The 23749-nt window shown below is 43.1% G+C and overlaps 1 protein-coding gene across 5 annotated transcripts in view; it reads left to right on the top strand.

Moving 5' to 3' along the window:
- Window positions 1-23749, top strand: part of setbp1 (SET binding protein 1) — a 356587-nt gene that overhangs the window by 243177 nt on the left and 89661 nt on the right. For all 5 annotated transcript variants that reach the window (XM_078550626.1, XM_078550635.1, XM_078550653.1 and 2 more), the window contains one exon: window positions 13547-17102. In XM_078550626.1, the coding sequence (XP_078406752.1) occupies window positions 13547-17102 (3556 nt within the window). The remainder of the gene's footprint in view (window positions 1-13546; window positions 17103-23749) is intronic.

Below are 23749 nucleotides of genomic sequence, written 5' to 3'. Positions count from 1 at the left end.
GCCCACGTTTGACCTGATGCCATGAGAATTCTTGGGGTCCGGAGTCGATGTTGAGGACTCCCAGGGCAACTCCCTCCCGACTGTATACCACTGTGCCGCCACCTCTTCTGGGTCTGTCCTGCCGGAGGGACAGGACATAACCAGGGATGGTGATGGTGGAGCCTGGGACCATATCTGTAAGGTATGATTCCGTGAGGATGACTATGCCAGGCTGATGTTTGACTAGTCTGTGAGACAGCCCTCCAAATTTTGGCACTAGCCCCCAGATGTTAGTAAGGAAGACTTTGCAGGGTCGACAGGGCTGCGATTGCCATTGTTGTTTCCAGTGCCTAGGTCAATGTTGGTTGGTCCGTCCGGTTTCATTCCTTTTTGGTGTCTTCAGACACTTCCAGGTGCCCAGGCTTTGAAGTGCTCCAGCCCAACTGGATGGGTGGCTGCTGGGTGACAAGGGCTCTCCATTGAAGAGGTTGCTCATGATGCCTCTCAGCCACCCAAGAACAGAGGCAGAGAAACATCACAATATGAGTCATGTCTCCACAAGGGCGGTGGTAGAGGGGACCATAGGTCTTCTCAAGATGTGCTTCCAATGCCTGGACCATTCAGGGGGAGCACTACAATACCCCCCAGAGTGGGTGTCACTGATCATGTTTGCATGCTGCGCTCTCCACAATCTGGCACTAGCAAGGGGGCATCCACTGGAGGAAGAGAATCTTGAGGCAGCTGCACAGGCCACAGATGATGAGTCCAGTAGTGAGTCCGAAGAGGATCACGGTGAGGAGAATGCTGAGGGCATGGAGCCAGACCTTGGTACCCTTCAGGGAGGCAGGGATACCTTGATCCAACACTCCTTCAGCTAGGCTACTGAAGATCAACTTCGCACACATGCCGCCTCCATCCTGGATATCTGAAAGGACCCTTTCCTTTGAACACAAGGAGCACTCAGTGCCTGTGCAATAAAGTTCAGAGCCACCTTCATTCAGCATTACAAACTGGCGTTCCCTACACCAATGAAATAAAAAGGTGAAGCATACTCAGGCCATGAAGACAAAAACTTAATTTATGTCACTCTGACAATTCAATAATCTTAACAGAAACATTTCTGGTATTCAACATCTGACCAGTATACATAAAATAAACAAAAATGAACATAAAATCACCCGTGACCTCTCCCTGTTGTGCTCCTGATGCCTTTAACTTATGTTTGTGAGTGCTACGTCTAGGTGCTCCCCCCTCGCTGGCATCAGCATTGGAGACAGCCAGCTGACTCTGCTGTCTTGTTGGCCTTGATAACGTTGGTGGTTATCCTCTGGCTAGTGGAGCCTACGGTGGCCCTGCCTGGGAGGGAGTGCAGTGCCACAGCTGGCATCTCCCCAGTCGCCACAACCTCATCAGATGCCACGGTCACTGGCGGAGGGGCGCAGGAGCTGTTGCCATCATCCAGAGCGCCCTGAGAGGAGCCCGCAGAGATGACAAGCAGCTCGTGCGCCAACGTGAGGTCGCTCTGGACCTCCCTGCACATCATTAGTAGACGGGCGCCTAGCTTGGATACTGGGTGCCTCATCCATCTCCCACACGGACACTGACCACCTGAGGTCATTGCCTGTGTGAGGGCTTGTAGGTCCGAGCGCAACCCCAGGAACCCCTATTTCTGTCCCTGAGTCTCCACTCTCTCAATGGAGGAGGCAATGCACTCGGCTATGACGGTCAACACAGTGCTCATACTCTGCACGGACTTCTCCACCACGAAGACCATGGCACGCACACCCTCATGGATCTCTGCCAGTTCCTCCCGCACATCTTGCTGGACATCCTGCACCTGCCACCTAATGGACGACTCCAGAGGCTCATCATCAGCCTTCAACTGAGCATCATCCTGGTCCACAGCAATCCTCCGACTGCCGACACCCTGAGCGCTCTCTGCCTCTGCCTGCACCTCAAGCGATTGTGAAGTCCCTCACCAATGTGCTGGCTCTCGAGCTCTAGGGCGTCTTGGTCATCCCTCAAGAAGATCAGGAGGCCAGTGGGGCCTCTGCCGGTCCACAACCTTTCAATATTGTTATGGGCCATCTTCTCCTGAAACAACAGAGGAGCATTGATTAGTCCACCCTGTACCTTCAGCGCCATTGCAGCCTGGCCAACCCCACCTGAGGAGCACCTGGCAAGGCAAATCTGAGTCATGGCCCTCGAGCCGCACGGCACTCAGCCCAAGCAGCCAGGGTTCACCCCCTTGGCCAGCTCTGGTGTCATTGACAGTTGGCACTCAGACTCTAACACCTCTGAGGTCCACGGGGAGATGGCCAGCTCTTAACACATCTACACACTGACCTATGCCAACATGGTACTCACCCTTCCTGAGTGCAGCAGGTCATTGAAGCGCTTCCAGCACTGCACCCAGGAGCGCCACACCTCATCACGACTGCTGACCAGCGCTGCCACCTCCTCCCATGCCCTCTTGGTGAGGTACGGTGGCCTTTTCCTCCCACCCCTGGGGACAAGGGTCTCTCTCCTGGCAGCCACCTCTTCCAGGAGGACTGCAAGGCACTCATCAAAGAAGCGGGGGTCCAAGTGCCCACCTGACCTGCCCTCCTGACTGCGGTGTCTGGCGACACTCGGGTCTATCGTGCCGGCTCAGCGAACCTCCTCTGTGGCAGCCTTCCAGGAGCTGTCTGGGCTGCTTTCAAACCGGCCGCCGGGTCGTCATCGGACCCAGCGACCAACAGGCCCCCGCCTGTGCTCGGTCCTTCCCAGCCAGTGTGGAGCCGCATTTCACGCTGGGCAGGCTTTAATTAAATGTGAAATAGTGGTCGGGGCCCAATCACGGGCAGCAGTCCATTTTGCGGTCGCTCTCGGGCCCGTCCGCCCGTTGTAGGGAAAATCCTGGCCATGCACAACTCTGTGGAGTAGTTTTCTATGCTTTTGCCTGCCTGCTTCATTTATTTTATTTTTAAATGAGATGTTAAAAATAATTGAATTTTCAATTGTTTAAATTTACTTAAATATTACAGCATGTAAATATTCAGCTAACCAGTCCATGTTGATATTTATCCTCCGTGACAGCAGTAATCCTAATCCCATATGCAATCCTGTTACCATATTATCCCCCCTTTCCTTCAATCAACTGTTGAACCTGCTCCACAGTGTTGACTTAGCTTCTGTCTCAATCAGTACTCTAATTGTGCATTCCACAGTCTCACAGTCCTTTGTAAAAAATAAAGCAAAATTCGCCTACACTCTGTTCCAAATTTATTGCATTTAATATATCTGTGTCCTCTCATTCTAGATCCTTCAGTCACTGGAAACTGCCTATATCTGTTTCTATTACCTCTATCCTAACCCATCATAATTTTAAACACTTTTCTAGTATCTTCCCATGATCTGTGCTTTTCCGACCGAAACAGTTGACTTTTTCAAGGTTTCTTTGTCTTTGTATTTCCTCATGCCTTGCAGCACTCTAGTGAAATAGAAACAGAAAATGCTGCAAATACTCAACAGGTCAGGTCCCATCCCTCCACAGATGCTGCCTGACCTGCTGAGTATTTCCAGCATTTTTTGTTTTCATTTCAGGTTTCCAGTATCTGCAGTATTTTAATTTTGTGTTAACATTCTAGTAAATCTGTGCTGTGTCTTCTCTATTGCCTTAAAACCCTTCCTATAATGTGCTTCCTAAAACAGCACGTAATACTCCAGTTGTGGTTTTAGTGAGCTTTAAATATGTCCCCATTACGCCTTGACTTTGATATTCTGCATCATGTCATAAACTTAATATTCCATTACATTTTCATAGCCTCATTCACTTGAGGTGCTGTTTTTAAAGTCTTATGAATCTGACCACCTAAATCTATCCTTTTCTATCTCACCCAACCTGCCTCCATTCAAAGTCTAATCTTTATTTTTACATCACCTCACACTTATTTTGAATTCCTTTGGCCACTATTTTGACTTCTCCACCATCTTATAAACAGCCCCATGCAGTTTGTTTTAATCTTCAGAATTATTTGCTATACATCCTATTTTAGTACCATTTTCAAATTTGGAGACCGCTTTGTCTCATCATTGGTATAGACAGCAATTAGAAGTGATCCCAGAACAGAGTGCTGTGGAACCCTGTTATCCACTTCCAACAATTCTGAGAAACTGCATTTATCTCCCACCCTTTGCTTCTTCCCCACTTAATTTCATACCCTTTAACCTTCTTCAGTAGCCTTTCATGTGGTGTCTTGTCAATGACATTTGTTTTGTTGTGTTTCATTGACCATTTGTTGCCTGCAATGCAAAATTGTCTTCAAATATTTGTCAAATCTTATTTTAAAGAATAATGCATTAAGAAATGAAAGGTTAGATTTTTCCATTGAAGTGCCAGTGTTAGCGCAAAGGTAGTGTGTGATGAAGTAAACTTCCCTACCTTAAAGATGTGACAAGCATTAATAAATTAAAAATTATATACCAAATATACTAAATTATTGGAGAGATGAATAGAAGCAATTAGTATGAGTCTACATGTTCAGATATTTTAAAGTTACAGAAGACTGCATGGGAATGCTGACTAGGGTGGTGGGTACTACCTTAGGGAGCTAGTTTCATTGACACCTTTAAAAGCAGCTCATTTGGGATGGTACTGGGGTCTATCTACCCAACTTTTGTAAGTATTTTTAGGCATAGTGCTAGAAATATAATGGTATTCCTAAAAATGTAATATACAATGGCATTAAATAACCATTATTTGACAAATTTGATAAACACCATTAGTTTTAATCTTGGAGAATGCAACAAACTGTCCCTATGGTATTAGAGTGCAATTTAGGAAAACACTTATTCTAGATTTTTCTTTTTAGACCTTTGAACCTTTCCTTTGATTGATAATGTTTAACCTTTTTTATCGCTCTTATATCTGTTGAAGAGATGATCATTTTGGACACCATGGCCAAGATATTACAGGGCCCCAGCTAGGATGTTGTCGGTAGCGGGGCTGGAGTGGGGGTAAAATCCATAAGACCATAAGACATAGGAGTAGAAATTAGGCCAATCGGCCCATCGAGTCTGCTCCGCCATTCAATCATGGCTGATAAGTTTCTCAACCCCATTCTCCCACCTTCTCCCCGTAACCTTTGATCCCCTTACCAATCAAGAACCTATCTATCTCGGTCTTAAATACACTCAATGACCTGGCCTCCACAGCCTTCTGTGGCAATGAATTCCATAGATTCACCACTCCCTGGCTAAAGAAGTTTCTCCTTATCTCTGTTCTAAAAGGTCTTCCCTTTACTCTGAGGCTGTGCCCTCAGGTCCTAGTCTCCCCTACTAATGGAAACATCTTCCCCACGTCCACTCTATCCAGGCCTTTCAGTATTCTGTAAGTTTCAATCAGCTCCCCCCTCATCCTTCTAAACTCCATCGAGTATAGACCCAGAGTCCTCAAACGTTCCTCATATGTTAAGCCTTTCATTCAAAATCAGTTTGGGTGGTGAGGAGGTGGCGTACCCATTGTCTCCCCTGACATTTCATGAGCTATTTAAGGGCCTCTTCCTGTTGGTTTTCTTGTGGACTAGGGCTGGTGGGGGGCCTTCCTTATTTGGCATCCTGTGAGGACTGCCCCCTCCCACCCCTCCTCCCTCAAAAGATTCCACTGGCTCATGACCAAACTTCCAGGTAGTAATACAAAATAATTTTAATAACTTGAAATACTATCAAAATGACTTATTTAGGTTGAATATTTCATCTAGGATATGGTAAATTCAGAGTTAATTTTGCTGTATAATTGACATTGCATTTGGTAAAGTAAAATATTTAAAGCTGTTTAAACTGGACAACCTATAAAATGCTGGTGTAGTATCAATTTTATGCTGAAATATATTACCATTAAACACTAAAGTCTGTATATAAAGTGCTATTCAGCTATTCAGTGACAGAGAGTTCATATTATGCCAACTGCAGTCAGCGAGCTGCAGGAATGAGCGAGACCAGTAGCAGGGATATAAACAGCACAGAAAAGGTGAGAGTTCAATCAGCAAGCTGTGGGAATGAACGAGACCAATGGCAGGAATATAAACAGCGTGGAGAAGGTGAGAGTTCAGTCAGTGAGCTGCAGGAATGAGCGAGACCAGTAGTGGGGATATAAACAGCGTGGAGAAGGTGAGAGTTCAGTCAGCGAGCTGCAGGAATGAGCGAGACCAGTAGCGAGGATATAAACAGCACGGAGAAGGCGAGAGTTCAGTCAGCGAGCTGCAGGAATGAGCGAGACCTGTAGCGAGGATATAAACAATGAGCCGCCACCGTTGTCAGGAACCAGTCAAAGCCTGCACTCGGAAAGAAAAATCAAGGTGTGACATCATAGGAAACATGTTCGTGATCGGCAGTTAAGTATTTCCTATTTATTTCATCTAAGCTAGGGAATAAACTGGTGAGTCTTATCTTTCCTTTTTAAGAAGTAAGACTTATACTACTAGTAAGGTATATTAAGTATTAGTTGGGCTTATCAGTGTTAGTAAAGTTTATTAATAGGAATAAGGTTTATTAGTTTGATAAAGGTTTATTTGCAGTAGTAAGATTTATTAGCAGTAGTAAGTTCATTAACTAACAGAAATGGCAGGTCTGTTCCAACTTCAAGAGTGTGCACCCTGTGTTATGTGGGAACTCCAGGACACTTCCCGTGTCCTGGATACCATTTGTGCAGGTAGTTTCATCAGTTGTAGCAGCTTGAACTCTGGGTATTGGAACTTGAGTAGCAGCTGGTGTCACTGAGGAGCGTCTGTGAGGTTGAGAGCTTTGTGGATAGCACATTTATAGGTGTGGTCACCCCACAGTTTAAGAGTATGCAGCAAGAGAGGGAATGGGAGACCAACAACCAGCCAAGTAGAAATAGGCAGGTAGTGCAGGAGCCCCTTGAGTGGGTCCTACTCACCAACTAATATTCAGTTCTGAATACTGATGAGAATGATGGTACATCTGAGGAGTACAGTTAGATCTAAGTCCAAGGCACCACAGGTGGATCTTCTGCACAGAGGGGTACAAGGAAAATGGAAGAACGATGGTGATAGTTGATTCGATAGTTAGGGGAATAGATAGGCATTTCTGCAGCTGCAGATGTGAATCAAGGTGGTATGTTGTCCCCCTGGTACCAGAGTCAAGGATGTCACTGAGAAGCTGCAGAACACCCTGAGTTGGAAAGTTGGAACAGCCAGCAGTAGTGGTCCACACTGCTATGAACAACATAGGTAGAAAGGTGGAATATGGTCCTGCAGTCAGAATTTAGGGAGCTAGGTAGGAAATTAGCAAGCAAGACCTCAAAAGTAGTAATCTCCGGATTACTTCCAGTGCCAAATAAAAATGAGTATAAAAATAGGAGGATAAAGCGGATGAATGCGTGGCTGGAAGGTGGTGCAGGAGGGAGGGCTTTAGATTCTTTGGACATGGGGACTGGCTCTGGGGGAAATGAACCTGTACAGGCTGGACAGGTTGCGCGTAAATAGAACCTGGACTAAGGTCCTCGCTAGTGCTTTTGGCGAGGGTTTAAACTAACTTGTCAGGGGCGTGGGACCCAGGAGATAATATCAGACAGGAATACCAAGGTGCACAGAATACTGTGAGAGATAGATAGCACTGGAATAGAGAATAGTGAGTTAATAGGTGGGATCAGAGTAAGGGAGAAGGTGATAGAGCCTAAATCAAGGTTACTGTGCATGTAAGTGAAAACACGAAGTGCGGTAAATAAGATTGGTGAGTTACAGGTGGAGATTGCCATTGGAAATGGAATGTCGTGGCTATAACAGAGACCTGGCTCAAAAAAGGGTAGGACTGGGTATTAAATATTCCATCGATACAAGGTGTTCTGGAAAGATAGGAAAAGAAGTAAAGGGGGTGGGTTGGCGGCATTGATTAAGGAGAATATTCCAGTGCTGGAGAAACAGGATGTCCCAGAGGGGCCAAGGACAAAATTGATTTGGCTGGAGCCAAGGAACAAAAGGTTGAAATTACATTGCTCAGTGTCGTCTATAGGCCACGAAGTATGGGAAAGGAAATTACAGAGAGATGCAAGAATTATAGAGTAGTTATAATGAGGCATTTTAATTATCCAAATATAGACTGGGATAGTAGTAGTGTAAAGGGCAGAGAGGGACAAGAGTTCCTAGAGTGTGTTCAGGAAGACTTTCTACTGCAGTATGTTTCCAGTCCAATGAGAAAGAAGGCACTGCTAGACCTGGTTCTTGAGAATGAGGCGGGCCAAGTAGATCAAGAATCAGTAGGAGAACATTTAGGGTACACTGATCATTGTACCATAAGGTTTGTGCTGACTATGGAAAAGGAAAGAGAGCAGCCCAGAGTAAGAATAATTAACTGGGAAAAGCAAACTTCAATGGGGTAAGAACAGATCTGGGCTGAATTAATTGGAGTCAAATGTTGGCAGGAAAAATGGTAGCTGAACAATGGGATACCTTCAAAGAAGAGGTGGTTCAGGCACAGTCAAGGTATAGTCCCTCAGAAAGGCAAACAAATCCAAAGCTCCCTGGATAACAAAGGAGCTAGAAATTATAATAAAGAAGAAATAGTGTCCTTTTGACCCAGGTAGAAATTGCAATTGAGAACCAGGCTGAATGTAGAAGGCTCGGAGGGAATGTGAAAAAGCAAGTAAGAGAAACAAAGAGGGAGCATGAAAAGAGACTGGCAGTCAACATAAAAGGGAATGCCAAGGTCTTCTATAGGCATATAAATAGTAAAAGGGTGGTGACAGGAGGGGCAGAGCAAAAAAGGGGAATGACCCATGGAGGCAGAGAGCATAGCTGAGGTATTAAATGAATACTTTGCATCTGCCTTTACAAAGGAAGAAGATGCTACCCAGACCATGGTGAAAGAGGCAGTAATTCAGACAGGAGAAGGGTTTAAAGTTGATAAGGAGGAGGTATTTGATAGACTGTTTGTATTTAAAGTCGATAAGGCACCAAGACCTGAAGAGATGCAGCCAAAGATACTGAGAGAAGTTGGAGTGGAAATTGTGGAGACACTGGCCATTAATTTTCAGTCTTCCATAGACTCAGGGGTAGTGCCGGAGGACTGGAGAATTGCAAATGTTACAATCTTGTTGAAAAACTAGTGTAAAGGTAAGCCCAGCAACGACAGGCCAGTCAGTTTAACTTCGATGGTGGGGAAACTTTGAGAAACAACAATCCAGGACAAAATTAATAGTCACATGGATAAATGCGGATTAATTAAGAAAAGCCAGTGCAGATTTCTTAAGGGAATGTTGGGTTTAACTAACTTGTTGGAGTTTTTTGATGAGGTAACAGAGAGGGTTGATGAGGATAATATTGTTGTTACGGCATACATCGACTTCCACAAGGCATTTGAGATAGTGCCACACAATAGACCTGTAAGCAACATTATAGCTCATGGAATAAAAGGGACAGTAGCAACATGGATATAAATGGCTGAGTGACAGGAAACGAGAGTAGTGGTTAATGGATATTTTTCAGGCTGGAGGAAGGTTTGTAGTTGCGTTCCACAGGGGTCAGCATTGGGACCCTTGCTTTTCCTGATATATATTAATGACCTAGACAATGATGTACAGGACACAATTTCAAAGTTTGCAGATGATAAGAAACTTGGAAGCATTGTGAACTGTGAGGAACATAGTGTAGAACTTCAAATGGACATAGAAAAGTTGGTGGGATAGACAGACATGTGGCAGATGAAGTTCAATCCGGAGAATTGTGAAGTGATTCATTTTGGTAGAAAGCGCATACAAACATAAGTACGAATATATGAATTAGGAGCAGGAGTAGGCTTACTCCACCATTCAATAAGATCGTGGCTGATTTGATTGTAACCTCTACTCCACATTTCCACTTACTACTGCTAACCTTCCACCCCTTGCTTATCAAGAATCTATCTACCTCTACCTTAAAAAATATTCAAAGAATCTGCTTCCATCACCTTTTGAGGAAGAGAGTTCCAAAGACTCACTACCCTCTAAAAGAAAATATTCTCCACATCTTTACCTTAAATGGGTGACCCGTTATTTTTAAAGTGACCCCACGTTCTAGATTCTTCCATAAGAGGAAACATTCTCTCCACATCTACCTTGTCAAGACCCCTCAGGATCTTATATGTTTCAATCAAGGCACCTCTTAATCTTCTAAACTCCAGTTGATGCAAGCCTTATCTGTCCAACCTTTCCTCCCACTTCTAGCTGTTAGTCTAGTAAACCATCTCTGAACTGTTTCCAACATACTTACATTCTTCCTTAAATAAGGAGGCCGCTAATGTACACAGTACATTACTTTTGTATTCAATTCCCCCTGCAATAAACAATAACGTTCTATTAGCTTTCCTAATTACTTGCTGTACTTGCACATGAGCCTTTTGTGATTCATGCAATAGGTCACCTAGATCCCTCTGCATCTCAGAGCTCTGCAATCTCTCACCACTTAGGTATGTTTATTGTTATTTTTCCTGCCAAAATGGGCAATTTTGCATTTTCCCATGTTATACTCCATTTGCCAGATCTTTGCCCACTTACTTCACCTATTTGTATCCCTTTGTACCCTCCTTATGTCCTCTTCACAACTTACTTTCCTACCTATCTTCATGTCATCAACAAATTTAGCAACCATACCTTTGGTCCCTTCATCCAAGTCGTTTATATAAATTGTAAAAAGCTGAGGCCCCAGCACTGATCCCAGTGGCACACCACTCGACATATCCTGCCAACCTGAAAAAGACCTATTTATGCCTACCCTCGGTTTCCTGTTCGCTAACCAATCTTCTATCCATGCAAATACATTACCCCCTACACCATGATCTTTTATATTTTGCAATAAGCTTTGATGCCGCACCTTATCAAATGCCTTCTGGAAACCTAAGTACAGTACATCCATCGGTTCCCTTTTATCCACAGCATATGTTACTTCTTCAAAGAATTCCAATAAATTGGTTAAACATGATTTCCCTTTCACAAAACCAGGTTGACTGTGTCTAATTACCTTGAATTTTTCCAAGTGCCCTGCTTTAACATCTTTAATAATAGTTTCTAACACTTTCCCTATGGCAGGTGTTAAGCTAACTGGCCTGTGGTTTCCTGCTTTCTGTCTCCCTTCCATTTTGAGTACAGGAGTTACATTCACTGTTTTCCAATTTTCCAATCTAATGGAACCTTCCCAAATCTAGGGAATTTTGGAGAATTAAAACCAGCGCGTCAACTATCTCAGAAGCCAACAGGATCAGGGACTTGTCAACTCGCAGGCCCAACAATTTGCTCAATGCCACTCCCCTGGTGATTGTAATTTTCCTGAGTTCCTCCCTCCCTTCCATTTCCTGGGATGTTATTTGTATCCTCGATAGTGAAGGCCAATGCAAAATTCATCTGCTATCTCCTTATTTTCCATTATTAATTCCCCAGAATTGACCACCACTCACTTTGTTAACTCTTCTTTTTAAGTATTTTAGAAACTCTTACCATCTATCTTTATATTTCTAGCTAGCTTTCTTTCATACTCAAATTTTTCCTTCCTTATCAATCTTTTTAGTCATTCTTTGCTGCGTTTTATATTCTGTCCAATCTTCTGACCTGCCACCCATCTTTGCGCAATTGTATGCTTTTTCTTTAGGTTTGATATTATCTTTTAACGTTTTTAGTTAACCATGGATGGTGGTACCTCCCCTTGGAATTTTTCTTTCTCATTGGAATGTATCTCTTCTGTGCATTCTGAAATATCCCCTTAAAAGTCTGCCACTGCATCTCTATTGACCTATCCCTTAACCTAATTTGCCAGTTCATTTTAGCGAGCTCTGCTATCATGCCCTCATAATGGCCCTTATTTAAGTTTAAAATACTAGTCTTAGGCGCACTTTTCTCTCTCTCAAACTGAATGTAAAATTTGATCATATTATAATTGTTGCTACCAAGGGGTGCCTTCACTATGAGGTCATTAATTAATCCTGCCTTGTTGCACAATACCAGGTCTAGTATATCCTGCTCTTTGGTTTGCTCCAGAACATTCTGTTTCTAAGAAACTATCCTGAAAACATTCTATCAATTCCTCATCTAGGCTACCTTTGCCTATCTGACTTTTCCAGTCCATATGTAGATTAAAATTCCCCATGATTATCACCGTACCTTTTTGACAAGCTCCTGGTATTTCTTCCTTTATACCCCATCCTTCCCTTGCTGGGTGCCACACTTTTGGAAGGATGTGAAGGTGTTGGAAAGGGTACAGAAAAGATTCACTAGATTGATTCCGGGGATGAGGAATTTCAGTTATGAAGACAGATTGGAGAAATTGAGACTGTTTTCCTTGGAGAAAGAAAGGCTGATAGGAGATTTGATGGAGGTATTCAAAATCATGAGGGGGTCTGGATAGAGTAGATAAGGAGAACCAGTTCCCACAATTGGCAAAAGAAGTGAAAGCAATATGAGAAAATCGTGTCCATGCAGTGAATGATTATGGTTTGGAATGCTCTGCCTGAGAGTGTGGTGGAAGCAGATTCAATCGAAGCATTCAAAAATAAATTAGACTGTAATCTGAAATGGAATAATGTGCAGGGTTATCGGGAGAAAGTATGAGAATGGCTCTAAGGGAATTGCTCATTTGGAGATCTGGTGCAGACATGATGGGCCGAATGGCCTCCATCTGCATTGTGATTATTCTATAATTCTGAACTGTTTCCTGAGTTCAAGCTAGATGTCTGAATGATGCCTTAGGCCTACACTGTGTAATGCTACATTTTGCAAAGCTTGCTTATTACCTATTGCACATTCTGGCAGTTAAATTGGGCACATTGTAGCAATGTCATTGTGGTTTTTATGCTATATTTTAAATAGTAGTCTTGCACCAAGAATCTTTCATCTCAACAATACAGCAAATAATATTTTGGACAGCTCCCTTTTTTTGACACTGGGAAATATTTTAGAAATTTTTTGTGCAACAATTTTTTTATTTTTTTTTATAATTGTGTTACTCCTTCTGGAGTCTTCCCCATGTTATGAGCCATGTGTAGTCAAGAAGACTGATCAAGTGCCTGCTTCCACCGCCTCCCCCTCACGCACCACCACCCCCCCCTACCCTAGCCATTATTAATGCCAATTCATGATCATGCATTAGCAACCATGAAAGAGTAATTATGGATGACCTAGCCTTTTAACTTGCCCCGTCCTCTAAATGTGGTCATGCCAGCGGCTTCTCTGTAATAATAGGAATGAGCTCGAAAAATTCCACTTCAGGGAATTGCCAGCACTAACTCGCATACTGCCACTGAGTGGACTGTGGATTGTTGTGTCAACCTGCTGTGCTGCATCTCTTCATACTGGTTGTATTTTTAATCAAATAAAAGTATATAATGTATATAATAACCAACATCAAAGAGTGAATTCAAGGTTTAAATCTACTCTGAATGTTGATGACATTCAGAAGCTGCTGAGACGCTAGTCTTTTAATTTCTGTTGATGTATGAACCTCTTAAGTAGGATTGTGCCCACTCCTGGAATGCTGTTATTGTTCTGTGTAATTCATCACAGGAAAAGGTCAAGTTTACTAAAGGGTTGTTTTTCTTTTTACAGGGTCCATCAAGGTCTCACAACCAACCTGAAGTGCGATTCAGTGAAATTCCCTCAAGATTGCAACATGACTTCAGTTCTGGCGGCGTGAAACCAAAGTACCAGGAGAGAGTTAATCAGATCCAGCTTGAATGGTCTGCAACTTCTGGAGTCTCCCCTACTTTCCAGAGTAATGCAACAGATGTTGATGCTAGAAGGGAAGTAGCAAACACTGCTAACACAAATTTCATTTCAGACCAGTTCTGCGACTTTGCAAATTCACAACTGAACAGGCCTGTTCCTGGCTGTACCTGGAATCAGTTTATAAATGGGAATGCTGGACTGGCCATTGGTAATGTTAACCGGCTGGTGACTACTAAATTGTCCCAGTCCGTTGGTCACCCAGAACCTGCAGTTATATCGGCAAAATCAACGGACAAATGCAAAGAGTATTCAGAGCCCACGGAACAGCCACGTGGGAGTGGAGCAGGAAAATCCTGCAGAAGAGACACCAAGTGCTCTAAAAACCAGGTAGTGGACAACTCTGCAGAGTGGGACAAAAGTGCTCAAAAGGGAACAGAGTTAGAATTTCATGGAATTACAAAAGCAAGGAAAGACATTTTAGCAGGCCATAGTGCAAACACAGATCCACCATCAAGAACATCTCCCAGCAGGCCCAACACAATGAATAGTCAGGAAAAGGATTCAAGTTCTGTAATGATTAGAATCCCAATACAACCACAGACTGCAGTGTCTAATGGTACCAGAACAAGAAAGGGACGGCTATCAAAAGCAATCACAGATAAAAGCATACATTCAGAACCAACATGTGCTGAATCAAACCTGAAAAATGCTGCAACTAGCAACTTTCCCAATGCTGGAAATGCTGTAAGCAACAGTCGGAGCCAGGTCAGCAGCAAGGTCATCAAGCAGCAAAGTAGAAGTATGCAGAAGGAACTTGGTCAAATCAGTCTAGCAGTAGGGAGAGCTGGTGAATTAGCTGATCTCTCAAATAATGGAAATAGAGTTCGGAAACCAACAGCAATATTGGCATCGCCTGTTTTTATAGATCCCACCAAAAGCAGAAGAGGCTCCACAGAAATGAAGCATTCAAAACATTCAGCTAAAAACAGCACCATTTCTGCCAAATGTAAAACCTTAAGTCTTCTGAAAGAAAATAGTGTTGCACAACAAGAAAATATGGTTGTGGAGCCTCCTTCTGCCTATCCTATAACTCCAGCTAGTCCACTGTATTCTAACACAGATAGTCTTACAGTTATTACTCCTATGAAGAAGAAACGGGGAAGACCAAAGAAGCAGCCTTTACTTACTGTTGAGACTATACACGAAGGAACCGCCACCAGCCCAGTTAGCCCCATTTGTTGCGAGTCTCCCAATGGTAGTAAGAAAAAGAAGAAAAGAAAAAGCCCTACTAAACTGGTACCAATGGAATCTGTCACCTTAGAGCCTAAAGACACATCATTTCCCAAAAAGGATGGGAAAATAAATGTTCTAGATAAGAAAACAATCAAAACTATTAATAAAATGAAAACCATGAAGCGGAAGAATATTTTAAATCAAATTCTGTCCTGTTCTAATAACACAGTACTAAAAAAGAAAGTACAGTCCTCCAGTACTATTTCAACAATCTCGTCTGTGCTTGAGACCAAGTTAGGGAAACAGATCAATGTTAGCAAGAGAGGGACTATTTATATTGGCAAAAAACGAGGAAGAAAACCGAAAGCCATGGTACAGCTGCAGCAAAACGGAAACAAAGGTGCTGAGAAATATTCAAAGCCAATTTCTGCCCATTCAGAAAATCCAACTGTGCCTTTTGGTCCACATCTGACTGGAACAGTGTTACCAAACACTGCCCAACCATCACCTTCCCAGGTAATGGGGCCTGTAGGAAACCTCAGCCCGGTCAGCAGTGAGACTAACTTATCCGAGTCAAAGGCAATGCCAAACCTTCAGCCAATTAGTGCACTTCCTATAAAAACCCCAAAAAGCTTGCATGCAAGCACTTGGAAGTTGTCTCCACCAAGGCTTCTGGCAAACTCTCCTTCTCATTTATCTGAGGCAGCTTCTTTAAAGGAGATTACACTGTCACCTATCAGTGAGTCTCACAGCGAGGAAACAATACCCAGCGATAGTGGAATTGGAACAGACAATAACAGCACTTCTGATCAAGCAGAGAAGAGTACAGAATCGCGCCGCAAATACTCCTTTGACTTTTGCACACTTGATCCCTCTGAAGGCGCGGTTGTGGATCCTGGTGCAAAAGGAAAGCACAGTCACAGACAAAAACATCTGCTTGTAGATGATTATTGTATTCATGAAAATATGAAGAAACAGAAGCATAGACGGAAGAGAAAAAGCCTGCAGATGCAGAGTAGGGATGACTTGCAGTTCATAGCAGATCTGGAAGAACTAATTGCAAAGTTCCAAGTATTTCGCATTTCTCACAGAAGCTACTCTTTTTATGCTGATAACCCATATCCCAGTATTTTTAGGGTCAACTTTGATCATTACTACCCTGTGCCATACATTCATTATGATCCATTACACTATCTTCGCCGGACAGCTGATCTTAAGTCTAAGAAAAGGCGTGGAAGACCTCCTAAAGCCCAAGAGACTTTGACAAAGGTGCCTTTCTTACAGGGTTTTGGGTACCCATTACCCAGCGGGAGTTACTATGCACCCTATGGCATGCCTTATACATCAATGCCTATTGCGACAGGTATGATGAACCTTGGGTATTATGGGCAATATTCAGCTCCTTTTTACTTGTCTCATGCACTTGGGTCATCAACTCCGTTCATGAGGCCTACAATGCCTCCACCCCAGTACCATGCCAGCTCCCATTTAAAAATGCCAACCACTGCCAAACACAAGGTAAAGCATGCCATGCATTTGCAGCCTTCAATAGGGATGGATTTAAATACCGTACAGCCTTCCTTAACATCACAAAGAGGTGGTGGCACTGGAATCCCCAGCAGCCGAATTCATAAACGGAAGCATAAGCACAAACATAAACATCGAGATGAACGGCTCATTGGGTCACGAGAAGACCTAGGTGAGCTCTTTGGATGTAAATCTGATTTTGCTAAAGCTTTAATACATCAGAAACTAGAAGGCTGTGACAAAGATCTTACACTGGGTGCTGACAAAGGAAAACCTAAGGAAAGACTGAGACAGCAGCATGTTGAACCAATGCACATGGGACAAAAGGCATCAAGGAACATCTTTGACTTAGACACCTCATCAAAACTAGCCTTTTCTGACTTGCCACAATGGACAAGGACTACAGAAAAAAATGATTCTGTCAGTGAGTCAATTGATGCCTGTGTAAGAAGGTTCACAAGCACTGAGACCCGTACAAGGCGGGAGACCTCCATGGACTTATATGGGGATCTGCAGTCTGCAAGCAGCATGACTGAAAAGCGGGAAAGTGAATTAGGTGGGAGTAGAAAAAGGCACTTTGAGGGTTTTGGATCATATCGGGAGAAGAATGGACCTGTGCTAAGGACTAACAGGAAAGACTGGGGGCAAAATCCATATACTACCCCTGCAGCACCAGGTAAATATAGAATTTTTGAAAATATGTCACATTTCTAAAGTGTGTATGTGATATCATTTAGATCTTTGCTATGATTTTGTTCAGACCTCTGTTATCTATGTAATTTGATCTGCCAAATTGCAGTCTAAAGTTCAGAATTATGCTGTTTTTCAATTCGGCATGTTAATCAGGACTTCCTCTGACTTTTAAATTAAATTATTTTTTATGGTTGAATTCTAAAATTGTTAGTAGAATTGCTACGCTATTATTGTGGCTAATTTCAACAGTCAATGTCATGCAAGATGATGTGGATCACTTATGTTATGATTGTTTCATTAAAAACATTGAAAATAATGAGTTTATAATGACATGCAGTGGATTTAGAACAATGAAATAAGATATATAGTAAGTTACCAGCATGTGATACTTGAGGAGTGATAGATGCATTTTTCTATCGCTATTCATAGCTTGGCAAAGGAATACGGCCCTCATAACACTGCTCTTTCAAACATCCCTAAGTGTCTTAAATTTAGCTCCATGTCAAACAGAGTGTAGGAGTTTGGGGCATGTTGATTGAGAGGCTGGTATTTGTGATAAATTTCTTGTGGGGAATTTTGATTTATGGTTTTGTTTTTATTTATTCATGAATCTCATGTACATGAATCACAAAAAGTCAGGGTGCAGGTACAGCAAGTAATTAGGAAGACAATTGGAATGTTGGCCTTTATTGCATGGGGATGGAGCATAAAAGTAGGGAAGTCTTGCTACAGCTATACAGGGCATTAGTGAGACCACATATAGAGTACTGTGTACAGTTTTGGTCACCTTACTTAAGGACGGACATACTTGCTTTGGAAGCAGTTCAGAGAAAGTTCTCTAGGCTGATTCCTGGGATGTGGGGTTTGTCTTATGAGGAAAGATTGAGAAGGTTGGGCCTATACTCATTAGAGTTTAGAAGAATGAGAGGTGATTTATTGAAACATATAATATTCTGAGGGGGGTTCGCAGGGGAGATTTTGAGAGAATGTTTCTTGTTGGAAAATCTAGAACTGGGATAAAAATAAAGGGTCTCCTATTCAAGGGGGAGATGAGGAGGAATTTCTTTTATCAGAAGGCATTTGGTGTTTGGAATTCTCTTCCACAGACAGCAGTAGAAGCTGGTCCACTGAATTTGTTAAAGGTTGAGTTAGACAGAGTTTTGATTGATAAGAGAATCATTGGGGATAGACAGAAAAGTGAAGTAAAAGCACAATCAGATCAGCCATGATCTCATTGAACTGCAGAACAAGCTCAAGGAGCCAAATAGCCTACTTCTGCTCCTATTTCTTATGTTCTTATGTTCATGCATGGGATGAGGGTATCATTGGCATTGCTAGCATTTATTGTCCATCTCTAATTGCCTTTAAGACAACTGAGCAGCTTGCTAGGCCATTTCAAAGCGCAATTACAAGTCAACCATATTGCTGCACGTCTGGAGACATAGGCCAAATCGACTTCCTTCCCTAAAGGACATGGGTGAACAGATAGGTTTTTACAACAAATCTGATAGTTTCACCGTCATGATTACCTATATCAGCTTTTTATTTCAGATTTATTTAAATTATTGGGATTTGAATTCAAGTCTCTGGGTCGTTAGTCCAGGCCTCTGGATTACTAGTCCAGTAACATAAGTATAATACTACTGTGCCCAGTAAATATGTAAGGAATAATGATATGTCATAATTCCTTTGAGAAGTTTGTATATATGTCTTCAGGTGTCCAAGGTAGGCTGAGCAAAGTTCTTCAAACGACAGAAAATTGGCAAAACACTGTTCTGTCAGCAAAAATTCCAACCCACATACATTTGCTTTTGCTTAATGGTTTCCAGTGAAGTTTAAATGACTACATGCATCCGCTTCCATCAATAAACATTGTGCTTTCAGTTGACTTTTAGTTGCACTTGAGCTCCATAGCCTTATTTTAAAAATACCCTTCATAAATCTTTTTTTTCATAAGGTTAACTTTCTTTTCATAAGGTTGTTTTACTCTAACTGGCAGACTTGTTGAATAAATTACTTTGTACCAGTCTTCACAGTAGAGGAAGAGAATAATATACCTGACATTCCAGGGAAGCTAGCAATGCATCAAAGCCTAGAACTCAGTAAAGTTAAAGTAAGCAAGAAAAAAGTTTTTGTAAAAATAAAAGCACAAAAGACTGGCAAATCCTGAGGGCCTGATGGGTTCCACCTAAGTTTTAAGTTTAAGATGAGGAAATTATCCATAAGTATGCAAAGCTCTATTGATTCAGGAATCATCTCTTTAGATTGGAAAATTGCAAATACAATTCCATTATTTAAGTTAAGTGAGAGAGAGCAACCAGAAAATTATAAACCTATCCACTTAACATCTGTTGTGGGAAGTTTTTGGGATGTATAACTAAGAACAGAATGATTGAGCACTTAGAGAAATTTGAGCTAATTGGAGAGAACTGACTTGGATATGTAAAGGTTAAGTCATGTCTAATGGAACTAACTGAGTCTTTTTTTCAGGCAGTAACTAAAGTGGTAGACAGACAACTGTCCATGCTTGTAGTGTATATGGAGGCAAATGTTAGAAGGCATTGGATAAGGTTCCATATAGGATACTGTTCACTAAAAATAAAGCTCATGGAATTTAAGGCAAATTATTGACTAGGTTAGGAGATGGGTTATGTAGTTAAAACAGACAGCAGTGATAATGAGTATATACTTGAGTTGGAAGGAAATGCCTAGTGATGTCTCATGAGAACCTGTGCTGGGCCCTCAATTGTTCACTGTATTCATTAGGCCGCTATATTCAATGTCAGATTGCCACTCCGCTCCTACTTTTTTAAGCAGCGCCTCGCTCCACATTTCAGGCCTGCATCTCTGAACCAGGCCTCTTCAGAAATGTGGAGCATACCTGTACTGGGAGTCTCTTTTCATAGGGCAGTTTCGTCGGAGGAAGCCAAGCCACACTCCCTTTTATGGCACTAGCTGCCGTATTTTGGTAAGTCTTCATTAACTAGCACAGTAAAAGCTTTGGGACATTTAAATAGCTTTTCACTGTATTGTTGAATGAGTATGAGTGAGGTAAGTGGGTAGGGTGGTAGATGGCAGGGCGAGTAGGATTCCTGCTGGGTAGGGTGGGCAGGATGGTGAGGTCGGGTCAGGTCAGGTCGGCGGGGGGAGGAATCAGAGGCCTCGGGGGGGTGGTGGGGGGGAGTTGGACGGTCAGTGGGGATGGAGTCAGAGACTCTGGGCGGGGCTGGGGTCTGAGGGTCTAGGATGTTGGAGGGGAGTTGGAGGGTCATGGAGGAGTCAAGGGAGTCATTTGTATCGTTACCCAACCATCTTCAGCTGCTTCGTCAATGACCTTCCTTCCATCATAAGGTCAGAAGTGGGGATGTTCTCTGATGATTGCACAATTTTCAGCACCGTTCGCGACTCCTCAGACACTGAAGTAGTCTGTATCTAAATGCAGCAAGACCTGGACAATATCCAGGCTTGGGCTGACAAGTGGCAAGTAATATTCACACCACACAAGTGTCAAGCAATGACCATCTCCAACAAGAGAGAATCCAGCCATCGCCCCTTGATGTTCAATGGCATTACCATCACTGAATCCCCCACTATCAACATCCTGGAGGTTACCATTGACCAGAAACTGAACTGGACTAGCCATATAAATACTGTGGCTACAAGAGCAGATCAAAGGCTAGGAATCGTGCGGCGTGTAACTTACCTCTTGACTCCCCAAAGCCCACCTACAAGGCACAAGTCAGGAATGTGATGGAATACTCCCCCACTTGCCTGGGTGAGTGCAGCTCCTACAACACTGAAGAAGCTGGACACCGTCCAGGACAAAGCTTGATTGGCACCACATCCACAAACATTCACTCCCTCCACCATCGACGCACAGTAGCAGCAGTGTGTACCATCTACAAGATGCACTGCAGGAATTCACCAAGGCTTCTTAAGACAGCACCTTCCAAACCCACGACCACTACCACCTAGAAGGACAAGAATGGCAGATAGATAGGAACACCACCACCTGGAAGTGCCCCTCCAAGTCACTCAGCATCCTGACTTTGGAAATATGTTGCTGTTCCTTCACTGTCGCTGGGTCAAAATCCTGGAACTCCCTTCCTAACAGCACTGTGGGTGTACCTACACCACATGGACTGCAGCGATTCAAAGAAGGCAGCTCACTACCACCTTCTCAAGGGGAACTACGGATGGGCAATAAATGCTGGCGAAGCCCACATCTTGTGAATGAATGAATTAAAAAAAACCCAGGAGCTAGATATGTATTTTTTCTTGCGCAACATTTCCTAGATAATTATCCAGTTAAATGAGTGGGAACCCTCCGAAGTCTCCGACTCTAACGCAGAGTTAGAAACTTTTTCGGAGGGTTCCGGACACAGGGCAATTGTCCACTGGAAGTTGAAACCTCCGAGGCAATCTCTGCAGAATCCTCACTTTGGGACTTCTGAGAGGCCACCCAGAGCATCTTCCATGGTACAACCATCCAGGTACTGGAAGATCTGAACCGTTAATTACTCGAGTAAAACAATAGGGAGCCATATAATTCAACTTTACCATAGACACAAATAAAGGTGGTATAGTCCATAGTGTGGATGGGAGCATAAAATTCTAAAGAGACATTGATAGTTTAAGACATTGATAGTTTAAGTGAGTGGGCAAAACTATGACAGATGGATTTCAATGCAATTGTGTTTGAGGTCATCCATTTTGGAAAAAAATAGTATTTTTTAAATGGTGAAAAGCTAGGATCAATGGAGGTCAAAGAGATTTAGGGTTCCATGCACACATCCCTTTAAAATATCATGGTCAAGTGCATAGAGTTAGCAAAATGGCAAATGGAATGTTAGCCTTTATGTCAAGAGGGCTAGAACAGAAAGGGGAAGAAAGTTTGTATCAGCTATTGAAAACCCTGGTTGAGCCACATCTCGAGTACTGTCTGCAGTTCTGGACTCTGCACCTTAGAAATTAACTTTGGAAGGACTGCAGCACAGATTGCTCAGAATGTTATCAGGCTGCAAGAGTTAAATAAGAGCAGAGATTACATAACGAGGCTCATATTTCATGGAATATTGAAAGTTAAGGAATATTTAATTGAGGGTTTCATGATTTTGAACAGAATTGATGGAGTAGGTAGAAATAAACTTTGTTTTCTGTGGGGCAAGGGAACATAGCCATAGGCCAGTCAAGAGACAGAAAAACACTTCTTCACACAATGAGTCGTGAAAGTGCGGAACTCTGCCACAAAAAGCAATAGATGGTAGCTCAATTAATAGTTTTAAATCTGAGATGATAGATTTTTGCTAGACCCTGGTATAAAAGGAAACGAACTAAGGCAGGTACATGGATTTAAGATGCAAGTTAACCATAACCTCATTGAATGGCAGAACAGACCCAAGGGATTCAATAGCCAGCTCCAGTTCCTTTGTTGCTTAGTGAGATATTAGGGTCAGAAATTTGTGTGAGGTATCCTTCTGTAGATTACATACTGCACCCACCCTCTGAAACGAAGATCCCGCCATTCAGGACATCTTTCCTGAGGCACGTGCAGTGAGCCAGGAGATTTCCCGACTCTGCACACCCGCCTCAGCACCAAAAACTCAGGCTCTGATCTGCCAAGTATTGCAGGGCTCTTCAAGAGGAGTGCAGGCAGCAGAAGAATTATGTCAGTGGTCTACTCCTCCACATTTCATGCGGCAGCCTGGTTTTCATTGTATGCAAGCTGCCCACATATGCATGGGTTGCACACCAGAGTTATTATTCACATCATCAGCAGATAGCCCTTGATACCCAGTAGCCACCTTTTGATTTGTCTTGGTGCCTCAAATGCAGATAGCACAATGGACTGCTGCAGCCTGAAAACATCATAACTACTGCCAGGATGCCAGGCATTGAGCTACATGATTCACTGCGTGTAATGGCCCAACAGTGGCTGTTGAGAGAATGGTATCCCATCAACTGCAGCACATCTCATGGTTGACATGAAGTGCCTGCATAGCAACATGTGTGCAGTCAGTGGCACCCTGCATCGTGGGAAAGGCTGCAGTCCACATGAAGCGACGTGCTCCATGCCACTTGCTGCTCACCGGCCAGAGAGAAAGAAATATATTCAGCTTTCTTCGAATAGAGAGTGTCAATGACCTTCTTTACTCAACAGTGAACAGTAAACTATGGGATAGTGCAAATATCACCGGCTCAATCTAGGCGGGGTCTGACACCTGAAAGTCTGTAGACACGATCTCCTTCACAGCTGCTGCAATGCGTTCCTTGCCTTGGTGTGAGGCTACATTTGCGGCTGCAGCAGATGGCAGATTTCTGAGGCTGACAGCAGAGATGTCTGACATGTTGTTCTGGTTCAGGATTTGGCCTCTTGCTGAAAGTCTTTCTCCTCCTCCTCCTTCCTTTTCTTGTAGCTTACCCTTTTCATGCCCTCTGCTCATTCTCACTGTCATCCTGTACTCCAAGGGGAATGCTACGAGTGCACCCTGGTCCAGGGACAACTGGCTTGTGCAGAAACCTTCAAGCTAGGACCATCTCCTCCAGCAATTGTCACATCATCTTTTGTAGGATTTCCAACTTTAAACAACTGAGCACCAAACACTTATACAATCATAGCAACAGCTATTA

The sequence above is a fragment of the Cetorhinus maximus genome, chromosome 1 (assembly GCF_964194155.1).
Source record: "Cetorhinus maximus chromosome 1, sCetMax3.hap1.1, whole genome shotgun sequence".
Lineage (NCBI taxonomy): Eukaryota > Metazoa > Chordata > Chondrichthyes > Lamniformes > Cetorhinidae > Cetorhinus > Cetorhinus maximus.
This window is presented reverse-complemented; position numbering and strand designations above follow the sequence as displayed.